The sequence below is a fragment of the Hyperolius riggenbachi genome, chromosome 6 (assembly GCF_040937935.1).
Source record: "Hyperolius riggenbachi isolate aHypRig1 chromosome 6, aHypRig1.pri, whole genome shotgun sequence".
Taxonomy (NCBI): domain Eukaryota; kingdom Metazoa; phylum Chordata; class Amphibia; order Anura; family Hyperoliidae; genus Hyperolius; species Hyperolius riggenbachi.
In genome coordinates, this window is record NC_090651.1 from 292,253,632 (window position 1) to 292,269,620 (window position 15,989).

The 15,989-nt window shown below is 43.1% G+C and overlaps 1 protein-coding gene across 1 annotated transcript in view; it reads left to right on the forward strand.

Moving 5' to 3' along the window:
- Positions 1-15,989, forward strand: part of LOC137521598 (C-Jun-amino-terminal kinase-interacting protein 4-like) — a 168,435-nt gene that overhangs the window by 118,682 nt on the left and 33,764 nt on the right. Inside the window, exons 16-17 of the mRNA XM_068241061.1 lie at positions 4,944-5,030; positions 15,353-15,409. Coding sequence (XP_068097162.1) covers positions 4,944-5,030; positions 15,353-15,409 — 144 coding nt within the window. The remainder of the gene's footprint in view (positions 1-4,943; positions 5,031-15,352; positions 15,410-15,989) is intronic.

Genomic DNA, 15,989 nt, shown 5'->3' on the forward strand with positions numbered 1-15,989 from the left:
AAATACATAATAATAATATGGTAGGACATTAGACTGACTGTGTTGTGCATTAGATTGGGAGCTCCTCTGATGGCCAGTTAGTGACATAACTATATTACAATAGAATCATGAAGGCGCACCCAGTGAGTGGATCGGCGTGAAGTAGCCGTGATGGCTATTTTGCAATTTGATAAAGGGCAGGATTGCCCGAAACAGCAGACTGTTATTGCTGCCTTGCCAATAAAAGAGCTATAATTTGTTTGGCGGTGCCGACCCATCCTTCTTTCCTTCCAGTGACATAACTATATGCACTGGAAATAGATGACAGCTCTATATAAATACATTATAACAATATGGTAGGACATTAGACTGACTGTGTTACGTATTAGATTGTGAGCTCCGCTGAGGACAGTCAGTGACATAACTGTATGCTGGAAATGGTTGTCAACACTACATAAATGCACAGAAAGATGATAGGACATCAGACTGGTAAGGATTAGATTGTGTGCTCCTCTGTGGACAGTCCGTGTACATATCAGTAACATGGCTGTATGCTCTGTGTTGTAGAAGATGTCAGCACTATGTAAACAATATAGTATTTGTTAGCAGAACTCATGGTGAAATCATGGCCTTGCACACTACAGGTTAATGTTGCGGTGGGAGAGAAGAAAGCTTCTAATTGCGCACTGCCGCAGACGCGTACCATCTATAATGTGGGCTAATCTGTGGCAGACGTTTCTTAATCATCTTTGGTTCTGTTTGACTTTTGAGCCCTTTTCCTGTAACCTTGAAATCTGCTACCAGACAGCTGATGAAAAGAACTTTCTGAAGGAACTGCTGTGATTAAAAGGCTTTTCTTTACATCGGTGGGTGAAGCCACCTGTCAGTTCCCTTTCCTGACTCATGTTTCATTAATCTGATGCCTCTGCTGTGTATTATTAGAGCAGCTTAATTTAATAAACTGACTTGTGCTTTGATGTGCACTGCACAGCGTGTGTGCGTGTGCAGCAGAGGTGTGTATGCAGCACAGGAAAGGGGGGGAGGGGGGGGGTGGCACAAAGGTGTGTGTGTGTCTGGTACAGAGAAGGTGTCAGAGGGGTTTGGCATGCACAGCATGGAGGGGGGGGGGGGGGAGTTGGGGGTAGTACAGAGTTTGTGTTTGTGCAGCACAGAGGGGTGTGTGTTGCATGGAGCTGTGTGTGTGTGTTTGCACAGAACAGAGGATTGCGTACAAAGCACAGAGGTGTGTGTGTGCAGCATGGAGCTATGTGTGTTTGCACAGCATAGAGGATTGTGTGTGTTGCATGGAGTTGTGTGTGTGTGTTTGAGCAGCACAGAGGATTGTGTGTGAAGCACAGAGGTGTGTGTGTATTTGTGTGTAGCACAGAGCTGTGTGTGTGCAGCATAGAGCTATGTGTGTGTGTGAAGCACAGAGGTGTGTGTGAAGCACAGAGGTGTGTGTGAAGCACAGAGGTGTGTGTGAAGCACAGAGGTGTGTGTGAAGCACAGAGGTGTGTGTGAAGCACAGAGGTGTGTGTGAAGCACAGAGGTGTGTGTGAAGCACAGAGGTGTGTGTGTGTGAAGCACAGAGGTGTGTGTGTGTGTGAAGCACAGAGGTGTGTGTGTGTGTGAAGCACAGAGGTGTGTGTGTGTGTGAAGCACAGAGGTGTGTGTGTGTGTGAAGCACAGAGGTGTGTGTGTGTGTGTGAAGCACAGAGGTGTGTGTGTGTGTGAAGCACAGAGGTGTGTGTGAAGCACAGAGGTGTGTGTGTGTGAAGCACAGAGGTGTGTGTGTGTGAAGCACAGAGGTGTGTGTGTGTGAAGCACAGAGGTGTGTGTGTGTGTGTGTGTGTGTGTGTGTGTGTGTGTGTGTGTGTGTAGCACAGAGGTGTGTGTGTGTGTGTGTGTGTGTGTGTGTGTGTGTGTGTGTGTGTGTGTGTGTGTGTGTGTGTGTGTGTGTGTGTGTGTGTGTGTGTGTGTGTGTGTGTGTGTGTGTGTGTGTGTGTGTGAAGCACAGAGGTGTGTGTGTGTGTGTGTGTGTAGCACAGAGGTGTGTGTGTGTGTGTGTGTAGCACAGAGGTGTGTGTGTGAAGCACAGAGGTGTGTGTGTGTGTGTGTGTGTGTGTGTGTGTGTGTGTGTGTGTGTGTGTAAAGCACAGAGGTGTGTGTGTAAAGCACAGAGGTGTGTGTGTAAAGCACAGAGGTGTGTGTGTAAAGCACAGAGGTGTGTGTGTGAAGCACAGAGGTGTGTGTGTGTGAAGCACAGAGAAGCACAGAGGTGTGTGTGTGTGAAGCACAGAGGTGTGTGTGTAAAGCACAGAGGTGTGTGTGTAAAGCACAGAGGTGTGTGTGTAAAGCACAGAGGTGTGTGTGTGAAGCACAGAGGTGTGTGTGTGTGAAGCACAGAGAAGCACAGAGGTGTGTGTGTGTGAAGCACAGAGGTGTGTGTGTAAAGCACAGAGGTGTGTGTGTAAAGCACAGAGGTGTGTGTGTAAAGCACAGAGGTGTGTGTGTGAAGCACAGAGAAGCACAGAGGTGTGTGTGTGTGTGAAGCACAGAGGTGTGTGTGTGAAGCACAGAGGTGTGTGTGTGAAGCACAGAGGTGTGTGTGTGTGAAGCACAGAGGTGTGTGTGTGTGTGTGTGTGTGTGTGTGTGTGTGTGTGTGTGTGTGTGTGTGTGTGTGTGTGTGTGTGTGTGTGTGTGTGTGTGTGTTTGTACGTACACAGTGCAAAGTTTGTGTGTCTGTGTGACATCAGGTTCTGTTATATCACACCTACTGCATTGATCTGAGCAATTTTGAAGGGCAGATGCTAAAATGTATCCAGGTTACCAGTAAAGTTCATTGTTACATTTTCCCTTTCAGGCTTTTATTAGCAGCTATCAGAGTTGAGAATTTGATTTCTGCAGTATTGTACAAAGAACAGTAATAACATCACAGTAGAGCTCATTGTTGTTTGGTGACGGAGAACTTGTAATAAGTAAGGGCAAAGAACAGTGATAAGCACACAACGTCACACAGGAGCCAGTAATAAAAGGTCGCCTTCACTTGTATGAATAAGTAAGAGCTAATACGTGATCATTTTGTATGAGTTAAGTTGGCCATTGCCCTCAGATTTAAGGTGCCCATACATCAGAAGATGTACGGCCAGATAGACCAGGAGCCAGATCTCTCACTGATTGGAGAGAGATCTGTTGCTTGCCCACACGTCACAGGTCAATTCCTAATCGATTTCAGCATGAAATTTCTCAGGAAATTGGCCTTATGACGCCGCATCCACCGCCTCGATGAATAGATCGTCAAGGGGGTCTGTATGGCTGATATTGTGGTGAAACTTCTCCAACAGTGTGATGTCAGGACCTAGATCCTGACAGATTCCTGTCTGTGGACATCATTGCATTGTGGGAAATAACATATTTTTCCAACTGCCAAGCAAGCAATATCTCCCTCTGTGCATAGAACTCTCAGTAAGCAAACATTGTGTGCAGATCACCTGGTATAACTAAAGCTGTCACCAACAGTGATACACTTCAGAATGTAAATCAGGGAGAGGAAAGATTTTACAATGGGCAATCGCTGACTAAATAATCTTTAAATGAATATTGTAAAAATAAGTAATTTTATTTATTATGTTATTTTCACTAACTACACTAAAATGCTACATTGTCTCTCCTTGTTTTTTTCCACTTTATTTTTTTTGTATTGCCCACTAGGCTGTGTTTGCACTTTTTTATAGCAGTAGGAAAATGGATCGCTGCAACCACCAGCGTGACCAATGGGGAGCCGGGAATCTCAGTGCATCGATACAAGCAGTAGGAAAAGATGATATCCCGCTACACCGATGTAAGGGTTAAAATAATTTCTCCAACTTTATTTAACACATCAGCGGATACACAGGAAACCGCTCACGCGTATCGGAACTCTGCATGGCTCCTTAATCATATGAACTATGATTAAGGAGCCATGCAGAGTTCCAATACACATGAGCTGTTTCCTGTGTATCCGCTGATGTGTTAAATAAAGTTGGAGAAATTCTTTTAACCCTTACATCTGTGTAGCGGGATATCCTCTTTTCCCTACGGCTTGCACTTTTTTATGTATTTAATTATCCCATGGTAAAGGAAAGTGCTTTAAAAGCTGTATAACAGAACATGTTGTGCTTAGATAAACCCAAAGCAAGGGCTGTCCCTCTCCGGTCCTCTAGGGCCATATCCATGCCAGTGTTTAGGATGGAAAGAGAAATGGAGGAATGTGTTCTAGCTGATGGACGACACCTTTCCTGATTCAGGGCTGGTGCACACCGAGCGGCTTTTTGGGCGTTTTCAGATCCGCTTGCGGCTGCGGATCTGCTTGGTCAATGTATCTCAATGGGGTGGTGCACACCAGAGCGGCAAGCGTTTTGCAGAAACGAAAAATGCCTGGGTGAGGCATTTTTTGGATTTCGGATGCGTTTCTGCCTCAATGTTAAGTATAGGAAAAACGCAAACCACTCTGAAAAACGGCACTTCAGAGCGGTTTTGCAGGCGTTTTTGTTACAGAAGCTGTTCAGTAACAGCTTTACTGTAACAATATATGAAATCTACTATACTGAAAACCGCAGCAGCAATCCGCAAAACGCTAGCAAAACGCCTCATAAAAATAAAAAAAAGCGTTTAAAAATCTGCTAGCATTTTGCGGATCTGCTAGCGGGTTTTGGTGTGCACCAGCCCTCAGTCCCATCAATTAATCGGAGCTGTGCCAAAAATGCGTGAGGACCTCAGCCCTTGAGAACAGGAGTTGGACAACCCTGACCGTACACAATGTTGTCAGATCTTATTCAAATAGACCATCAAGAACCATTTAAAGTTCTTTAGAAATGCCTGTTAGAAGCGTAGAATGAAAGCCCATGGGCACCAGCTCTCACCTTTTATCATTTAAATTATCGATGACATCAGTGTTTACGTGCTTTTTTTCCTCTTCTCTCAGGGAGATGCACAGGCAGATAGTGAGATGAAAGGAGTTCCTGTATTAGTGCAGCTTCGACTTTTAGATCAAAAGGACCCAAGCACTAAAGTAAGTGACCTCCATAAGTGTGTGTGTCTTTAACATTTCATCTGGTGACTTCCCGTCCTAATACCAATACTGCCATTCCAAAACTTTCACCATAAAGTTCAGGTTTCCCGACAGAGACGGTTTATGGCTGAAGTGAAGAACTAATTGTATGCAAATTAATACAGCATGAAAAAAGACCAACCAAATTCTGCTGCCGCATTTGATTGGTCCGTTTTCAAGCAACTAACATTTATTTCCCCTCACGTGAACTAAGCATGCATCAGGACCGCTAAATCACATGCGGCTTCCTTCTCTTTTAAGAAGGCGATACTGTGCTTCGTAGTGAAAACGTGTGTTTTGTATCTCTACTCAAAGGTTACAAGATGTATATTCCATCCTTTATAGTGTTGAGGTGCAGATATCCTGAATCTGCTGTGTTAGAGTACTACCGTATGTCTGTAGTAATCCGTATATATTTATACCTAATTCACAAAGACGAGGAACAAGTGGCGTTGCTCTACCCACTGTTGTAAAGTAATGAATTTTCAAAGTTACATTTTGTATAATAGGAAATGGTTACATGCAATTACCTTCTGTTTTAGAAGAAACCCGTAGTTATGGGGTGAAACGGATAATTTGGATATGAGTGGCCCCCGCAAAATGTGGGTGCCTTCATGGGTGCCTGTATTAAAATGCATAACTACTGGCTATAGCCCAAAATTTGGGCCCGGAGGTCACCCATGAAGAATAGTGGCGTCAAACTTTTGCTACATAGTAGCGTAACTCTGCTGATACCAAAAATTCACCAGAGTAAGGCTACAGTGTAGCCTGAAATCCAGGGCAAGATCATGGTGCCATAGTTCTGCTACATTGGAACTCTGTAGGAATTGTGAGGCATGCTGGGAGTAGTATACTGTACCTGAACTCCAGTGCCCAAACGAGTGGGGGTGGTTAGTGTTAGTAATTGGTGGGGGGTGGTTAGGGTTAAGAGTAAGTTGGGGTTGGTTAGGGTCAGAGATGTGGAGTCGGTACAAAAATCATCCGACTCCTCAGTTTATTAAACCGGGGACCCAAAATTGCTCTGACTCCGACTCCTACTCCTCAACTCTGACTCCTTAGTCTAATTTTTACTAGGGTTGTGTATTTGGTACAAAAATCATTCGACTCTGATGCTGGGAATACACGCCTCGATTTTGAGCCATTAATATGGCTCGAAAGATAATTTTCGACATTTCCGATCTCCCACCCAATCGTTTCGCCCCTCGATTCCGGATTGAAGTGAATGGAAAAAGATAAGGAAAACGAGCGGAAGATAAGAGAATTGACTGCAGAATCGAGCGGCAAAATCGACCCGTGTATTCCCAGCATGACTTCCAATTCCTCAGTTTATGAAACCTCCAACTTGACTCCAGGTACCCAAAATTGCTCCGACTCCCAACTCCTCGACTCTGACTCTGAATCCACAGCCCTGGTTAGGGTTAGGCATAGATAGGGGAGGGTTCAATTGAGAATTGGGGTACAATAGCAGAATATCAGTAAAATATACCAGTATACTATTACCGCAATTTCACGCCCATTTTTCTTTGTGCCTCTTTCGCATAGATTTGTATAAGGAGGCTGCCATCTTTATTCCATTACTTGGCTGTAAGTAGTTTCCCACCCCTGCACAGAGAATGCAGCCAGGATTGAGTCAGGACACTTGATAGGTGTACCTCTCTGGGTCAGAGGCTATGAGTAGATTTATCAATAGTGTCTGAGAGAAAATCTTGGTTAGTTTCTAGAAATCATGCAGAACTGCCTCAGACCTCTAAAGAGGGTGTAATTTCCTTCTAAAACAGGAGACAGGTGTGGGTAGCAATGTGGTGTATTGGTTAGCGCTCTCGCCTTGCAGCGCTGGGTCCCCAGTTTGGATCCTAGCCAGGGCACTATCTACATGGAGTTTGTATGTTCTTCCCGTGTTTGAGTGGAGTTCCTCCAGACACTCCGGTTTCCACACATGTCCCAAAAACATACAGATGAGTTAATTGGCTTCCCCTAAATTGGCCCTAGACTACAATACATACACTACATGATATAAACATATGGCTATAGTAGGGATTAAATTGTGAGCCCCTCTGAGGGACAGTTAAGGGACACGACAATATACTCTGTACAGCGGTGTAGAAGATGTCTGTGCTATATAAATAATAATAGTGAGGTAGAATCATCTGAGTGAAGTAAGATGTGGCTGCCATTAACACAGAGAAAGGGGACTAATAATAGTATTTTAATGTTGAAATAGACAGAGCACCTCTTAGGGTAGGATAGACTAATGGCCGGTTTCCTCTATGCTGGTGTGCGTCCTGTAGGGGACACACCACCAGCACTTGCAGTGATGCAAGCAAAGTAGGCATCCAAATCCCTGTAGCTGGCCATGATTCGGATGCGCCCTGCAGTAACATGCAGCATGCTGTCCGAATTACGCCAGCATAGATGGCAAGACTATTGACTGTATAAGCTTTATTTCCCTGCTCAAATCGTGTGCTAGGAAATGCTGCAGATTCCGCAGCAGTAGACATAGGCCCTGAGTGATATCAGTCAATCTGGATACTTCTGCTTTCTTGAAATAATGTGGGGCTCTTATCTCACAGCATAGCCACTGGACAGGCTTTACAAGGAAGAGATATGACTGACAGAGAACGTTCATTCAATCCGTTGGTGAATAAAACACACACAGTGCAAGCTGATGGTTCATGCAAAACTTGTTATTGTTTAAGCTTCTTATTCTGTTCTTATTTTATAAGCAGTGAATTTACTCTCAGAACACATGCAGATGACTATTTCCTCCATATTGTGATTAAAGGACAACTGAAGCTAGAGGAATATGAAGGCTGCCATATGTATTTCCTTATAAGCAATAGCAGTTGCCTGGCAGTCCTCTTGATCCTCTGATACGTTTAGCAATAGACCATGAACAAGCATGCAGAATATCAGGTGTTCCTGACATTACTGTCAGATCTGGCAAAATTAGCTGCATGCTTGTTTTTGGTGTGATTTAGACACTACTGCAGCCAAATAGACCATCAGGGCTGCCAGGCAACTGGCATTGTTAAAGGAAAGGAAATATGGCAGCCTCCATATTCTTTTCAATTCAGGTGTGCTTTTAAATAGGCAGGGAATAGGAAGGAAAAACAGTCTTAATTGATTTGATAAATCTACCCCACTGAGTTACTAAATAAACAATCAGCACAGCAGCCAGGCAACTAGTTAAGAACCGGTATGTCTCTTTTAGTCAATTACATGAAAACCTGATAGTTCTGGGTTACTATAAGCTACCCCTTATGATAGTACTGAAGAACTGTGCAATAGGCTCTTTGCTTGCTTTGGTTTACTGTTGCTGTTTTGGAGCCACCATCTGTGTGACCTCACCACCAGTTAAAAACCTCAGTGATGACCATTTCATATGACAAATTTTGATATGCACTGGCAATGCGTTTCGTGGGTGTGAGCCCACTTCCTCAGGCCAATTGTAGTGCCTTAGTAGTCTTTGTGATGCACTCTTTGTTCGGCTACACAGAGTGCTACAGATGTCCAGTCTTCTGTTCAGCTTTAATGATTAATAAAGCCAAGTCTCTGTTTCACAGCATTTCCTCACTGGCAGTACTGGAGACATTGTCCAATGTTCATCGAATAGCGGATGTGAATGGGATATTATAATTCATTTCCAGCAACTGTGACAAGAGCAGGGTGTGTTGGGAATTAGATTTTCATTTTTTTGAGATTTGTAAACATGGTTTGCTAATAACAAGTGCAGTTTAGCTTTGCAGTGGGATGATCTAATCTAGCCCAGTCCTTCATGAATGACTAGTCTTCTATTTATATACTAGATGAGACAACCAGGACTGTATCGGATGACACTGCCATCCCTAGTGTTTTAATAAAGCCAGGCTATTGGAAAGGCAATCAAACTGAACTGTTCGCTGGCTGTAACCAGATCCTGAATATTCTGATAATTATAGCCTTGACCTGGGTTCCCTTGGGGAGACTGTGTGTTGCTTTTTCTCCTCTAATGTTTTTACTTGTTTTGTTATTTATATATGTTTAGATACAGTAGCTAGACAATGTAAAACACGTTTTCTGACATGAAATGATGACCGCATAAAATGTGTTTAAAAGGCACAATCTGTCCCACGTGCTGAGATGTGATCAGTTCAATGTGCTTTGCAGCATATTATCTACTATGATGGTCCTATAGAAGTATAGGAGATCATAATAACTATTTGGATATCTGGTATTTTATTTAACGTTGTAGATCGGTGTACAGGTAGTCCCTGACTTATGAATGACCCGCCAATATGAACGGCCTAAAAATGTGAAATTTGATTCTGTGAGAACAATTAAAAAAAATGTTTCAGTAGGACCTTGCAGATTTTAAGAAAATCAATTTTAGAAAATTTTACGAAAAAAATTATTTTCAAACTGGTAAGATGACATTTAGCTGCAGTACACTGAGGACACAGGGGGACAGAGGTGACTGTGTGTGGGGAGGGAGGGGGACATTGAAGACATGGGGGAGGGGAGGTGACACAGAAGGGGACACTGGAGGCACAGGGAAGCTAGAGGGGGGACATAGATGGCACAGTGTTTCGACTTATGGACAGATTTGGGTTAAGAACAAACTTACAGTCTCTGTCTCGTTTGTTAACCGGGGACTACCTGTATTGTTATTTGGCCTTTTATTCTCAACAAGACTTAGTGACCCTGTGAAAGTTTGTGAACTGTTTAGAATTTTCATTATTTTTACATAAATATTTCCTAAACAATCTATTTTTCAGGCGTCCTAGACCTAGATAATGAATCAATTAAACAGATGAGTCCACATATTATGCTTGCTTGTTTATTTATTAAGAGGAATCTCGCTGTATGACCCAGTTTCTCGTTGGTGTCTGTTCACGGATGGATACCCTGACATTTTTCTGCAGAATTTGCTGAATTCGCAATTCATCGTTTCTCCAATGATGCCAAGCTATCCTTGTCCAGCCAGCAAATATGTAAACCTGGATCATGTTCAGCAAGAAATGAACAAACTTAATGTCTCCACTTGTTTGTTGAACTGGGTTGTTATCTAGTTTGAGGTTGTATGTAAAATACAAATTATGTTTAGAGGATACCCGAAGTGACATGATGAGATAGACATGGGTTTGTACAGTGCCTAGAACACAAATAACTATGCTGTGTTCCTTTTTTTTATTTCTCTGCCTGAAATAGTTAAATATCAGGTATGCAAGGGGCTGACTCAGTCCTGACTCAGACAGGAAGTGACTACAGTGTGACCCTCAGTGATAAAATTCCCTTTTTTATCTCTTTCTTGCTCTCAGAAGCCATTTTCTGCTAGGAAAGTGTTTTATAGTTGGAATTTCTCATCAGTGAGGGTCACACTGTAGTGACTTCCTGTCTGAGTCAGGACTGAGTCAGCCACTTAAATACCTGATATTTAACGCTTTCAGACAGAAGACAAAAAAAAAGGAACACAGCCTAGTTATTTGTTTGCTAGGCACTGTACATACACATGTCTATCTCATCATGTCACATGTCACTTCGGGTATCCTTTAAAGCGGAACTGAAATAATAAAAAAAATACAAAGTGATTGACTTACCTTGGGCTTTTGCCAGCCCCTTGCAGCCTTCCTGTCCCGTGCCGGTCCTCCACGATCCTCTGTTTTCCCGCCGCCAGCTAGTCTTGGTACTCAAGTTGAAGCCACGCGTATCTTTCATTGCATTCCCGCCCGCAATAGTGTCCTGCGCTAATAGTGCAAGACGCTATTGCGGAGAAAGATACGCATGGCCCGGGGCACACAGGCACAGTTGCGGAGTCAAACCGAAAGTAGCAGGCGGCGGGAGAACGGCGCACTGTGGAGGACCCGCGCGGGACAGGAAGGCTGCAAGGGTCAGGCAAATGTGAAACGCCTTGTTTTGTTTATTTCATTTCTGTTTACATTTAAACTTAAACAGAAACTTTTACAATTCCTAATGTTGACAGTGGAAAGACAAGAAAGGTGTGCGTTTTATAGGTAGAGAAATTTTTAAAGGACAAGGGTGGCGGTCTGCCAGGTTAATTAGACTAACAGTGGTAATGGCCGTGCCAAGTACAGCAGTAATGGAGACATCCATAACAAGATTTAAAAAATTACTGGATAATTTAGCTATAATCAATGGTTCCCACTCACGTTATATTAAGGTGATCTATTTTCTGATAACTTAAACTGACCCGAACTCAGAACTTCCTCTCTGCTCTAAGATAGGCAACAACATAATAACCTTTAAAGAAACAATTTTTGTTACAGCTCATACAAATCCTGCGATCAATCTGCATTGTCTACTTCCTTCAGTCATGGAAACCAGGGCTGTGGAGTCGGAGTCGTGGAGTCGGGCAATTTTGGGTGCCTGGAGTCGGAGTCGGGAAAAAATGCACCGACTCCGCCTCCTAATGAATTTGTAACTGTAATTAAAATAGAAAATATGATAAAATGTTCTATTTCTCAGATAATAGTCATTAAAAATAATGTATATATGCACAGTATATATACAGTAATAGCTGTGCTTAGTCCACAAAAATGAAATAAACCAATCAAAATTAGTTACTTGTCCTGCTTCAAAAAAAGCAGTCCCCGTATTTTTAAGGACAGATATACATATCTGATTGTGACTGTATATATGAAGTGTACACAGGAACCTCTTATATATACTAAATAACATCTATGCTGTAAGAATAAAGCCTGATGTGTAGCTGTGTCACTAATAGAGATGGTCAACGAGATGGAAATAATTCTGCATTGATGCTGATTTATGCAAATGTATGCACTCCCTTTGCTGATGAAATCAAATAATTTGATATGTTATTAAAATTTTGGTTTGGTGACTACAAATTAAAGGGTAACTGAGACGGATGAAAAGTAAAGTTTTATACATACCTGGGGCCCCCTTCAGGCTAATCAGTCCCTCACTGTCCTCCACCACCCGGATCTTCTGCTATGAGTCCTGGTAATTCAGCCAGTCAGCGCTGTCCGGCCGCATGCCGCTCCCACGGCCAGGAACATTCTGCACCTGCGCAATACTGCTGCACAGGTGTAGTATGCTCCTGGCGGCGGAGTGTGTGCATGCGCACTACGCCTGACTGGCTCAAGTACCTGGACTCATAGCAGAAGATCCAGGTGGTGGAGGAGGACAACGAGGGACTGATTATCCTGAAGGCGGCTGGAGGAAGCCCCAGGTATGTATAAAACTTTAATTTCATCTGTCTCAGGTTTACTTTGTTACACAGTAGTACTATACTCTACATATGCACTCCCCATAGAGCTGCAGGGAATCCACTGAGAATGCTGTGCACATTGAACACAGAGGTGTTGTCTGTTTACAATCTCCTCATTCCCCTGCAGAGTACCTGCACATCATGCTTACATGTACCCACACTTACATTGCCTAGGGCCTGATAGATGTTCTTTGTTCCGGTTTGTACCTTTTACAAGTACTCTTACCAAGGACTAGTTTTAGTCTAAAGGGAATAAATATAGTAGTCTACATATCCTTCTCACTTCAGTTGTTTTGTAAAATTCCTAAGCGTTGGCAGTTAAGAGACGAATTTCATGTTACATACTTTTAATCAACAAAATTGTAATATGCAAATTAGAGGAGTCGGAGTCGTGGAGTCGGAGTCGGTGGAATCCTAAACTGAGGAGTCGGAGTCGGTGGATTTTTGGACCGACTCCACAGCCCTGATGGAAACAGTTATAAGGTTAACTTCCTTCAAACCTGGTGGAACAGACCCTACCCCAAAAATAAACTCTTGCTTAGCTGAGCTTCAGGCATGGATGAATGATAACTGGTTGAAACTGAATGCTGACAAAACTGAGGTCCTGTTTGTCCAAAGCCAGTGCTCGCCATCAAAACAGCTCTATCCTAAAGCAACACCAATCAGGATTGGGAATTCAGACATAAACAGCTCCAACCTTGTGCGCAGCCTTGGCGTACTAATCGATGGGGAATTGAATTTCAGAAACCTAATTTCATCTGTAGTTAAATCTTCCTTCTTTCATCTGAAGAACATTGCAAAGATTAAACATCTGATTCCCCCAGAGGATCTTCAAACCCTAGTCCACGCCTTCATCACATCACGGCTGGACTACTGTAATGCCCTTTATGCTGGCCTCCCCAAAAAGGACCTGCGTCGCCTGCAATTAGTGCAGAATGCTGCTGCCAGATTGCTAACAAACCAGCCTCGCCACTGTCACATTACACCGATCCTTCGCTCACTGCACTGGCTACCAGTAGAATGGAGAATACTCTTCAAGATTGGACTGCTGACATTCAAATCCCTGCACAATCTGGGCCCTGGATACATGAAGGATTTGCTGAAGCTGCACCACACCTCTCACAACCTCAGATCAGCAAGTTCTATAAACTTGGTCACTCCCAGAGTGCACCTCAAAAAATCTGGAGACAGAGCCTTCTGTCATGCTGCCCCTACTCTTTGGAACTCCCTACCACACCCAGTAAAGACAGCACCATCCCTGGAGCTATTCAAATCCAGACTGAAAAGCCACCTGTTTAGCCTGGCATTTCCAGATTTATAAAATTCTTTCTCTGTACCACGATGGTCAGAGCCATGCTTATGCGCTTTGAGTCCCACGGGAGAAAAGCGCTTTACAAATGTTAGTTGTTGTTGTTGTTCTGTGTTTACAAATTAGCTGCTCTGCGGAGGACTGCCAAGATTTCTGATCTGACACAGCTGAGATCAAACTACGCTTGTTAATAGTCACATGTATGAGGGGAAATTAGACAGGCTAAACTCTCTAAATACATACAGGGTGCATTTCTCTGTTTACTTTCTGTCCTGTGCAAGAGTTTGCGTCCACTTTAAAGGTGTACCTGTAAGAAAATACATTACAGAAGATGGATACCCCAGTAGAGGGATGCTTTTGGATAGTCCAAAGCAGCCTTTCTCAACCTTTCTACCCTGGAGGAACCCTGCAAATAGCTTTTGGATCGCAAGGAACCCTTGCAAACTATTTTTTGAACTCGAGGAACCCCTGCATGTGTTTTGCAGGAAGCATGGTCTTTTAAAAGTATATGTGGCTGTTTATTTCACTACCCCTATTACACTGCCACTCATTATACTGCCTCCTAAGCCCCCAATTTAGTGCTTCTTGTTACAGTACCACCTATTATAGTGAGCTCCATTATTAATCCCCATGATGGGAGAAAATGCCAAGGAACCCCTGCAGAGTACTCAAGGAACCCTGGGGTTCCAGGGAACCCTGGTTGAGAAAGCCTGGTCCAAAGGCTTCCCCCATCCTTTTTCACCTCACAGATCCATTGCCTGGACCCTCTGAACATATTCAACAAGATCTTGTCGGATGTTTGCACAGCTGTGCTCCCATCCATGTACGAGTGCAGCTGCTCTGCGCAGTACCACAGAGCGGCTTATGCACTGCTTTTTCCTCTGTGTTTGAGTGGCCACATGCTACTGCGCAGGCCGTCCTTGTACCTGTGCAGTGCAGCCGGGCTTTTTATTATTTTAAATATTTACTCATGTATGTTTTTAACGTTGAATCCAATACATCTGTATATGTAAATATGAAAAAGAAAATCCACATCGCATTCCCTGTCCTCCCAGTGATGTTTAGCCTAGGCCAGTGATCTGCAAACTTGCTGCCTTTGCACATAAATCATGCAAAACAGGGTTATAGTGAAAGGGGGGGAGGGGGGAGGGGCTTGTACTGCCACATTGCCTAGTAAATTAGGTATTTGCAGGGTGATGCATTCAGTTGTTTGGGAGATAGAGGGGGTTTAAAGAGAAACTCCGATCAAGAATTGAACTTTATCCCAATCAGTAGCTGATACCCCCTTTTACATAAGAAATCAATTCCTTTTCACAAACAGACCATCAGGGGACGCTGTATGGCTGATATTGTGGTGAAACCCCTCCCACAAGAAACTGAGTACGTACTCCTGGAAGTTTCCTGTCTGTGAACCTTGTTGCATTGTGGGAAATAGCTGTTTACAGCTGTTTCCAACTGCCAGAAAAGCATGCAGCAGCTACATTACCTGCCAACAGTAAAAATGTCACCATGTGATAAATGTCAGACTGTAAATCAGGGAGAGGAAAGCTTTTGCAATGGGCAAACACTGACTAAATCAAATTATACATAATTATTGTAAAAATGAAGCACTTTTTTTTACTACATGATTTTCACTGGAGTTCCTCTTTAAGAGAGTTTGTTGAATACCTAAAATTCAGCTTTAAATATTAGCTAATTACTTGTTTCTTTAATTTGTTAAAACTGTACTTTTTGTTTCCGTTGCAGCTTTGGTGTGCCGCAGGAGCACTCGTTAATGGCCTGGCAAGAAAAAGAAACAAAGATGTAATATTTCCATTTTCTTGTTTATCTGCATTGATGTTCTAACATTTAAATTCTGCACTATTTTTACATTTTAAGATTGAAAGTAAAAGTAAAAACATTTTTTCATGACTGTACAGAAACTGAGGTGGATTCCAAAATGTAACAGGAAGTAAGAGCGGTAAGATCATTTTCCCAGAGGAGACATCTAATCCAGGGCTGTGGAGTTGGAGTCTGAGTCGGAGCAATTTTGCGTACTTGGAGTTGGTGGTTTCAATAAACTGAGTCAGATAATTTTTGAACCAAATCCATAGCCTTTGTATAAATTGAAGTAAGGAGTCGGAGTCAAGGAGTCAGAGTAGTTTTAGGTACCTGGAGTCGGAGTCAGTGGTTTCATAAACTGAGGAGTCTGATGATTTTTGTACCGACTCCAGAGCCCTGATCTAATCTGGTGACAGCTCTCGAAGATAGGACTTCCTTGTTTTTGGAGATCAATGCTTTTACTCTGTTGTGTCCCTTGGATAGAAAGTTAGAGGATACCGTTACAGAGAGAGCACAGACTGGGAGAGGTTCTAAACTTTGACTAAGTTCAACTTTCTTTAGG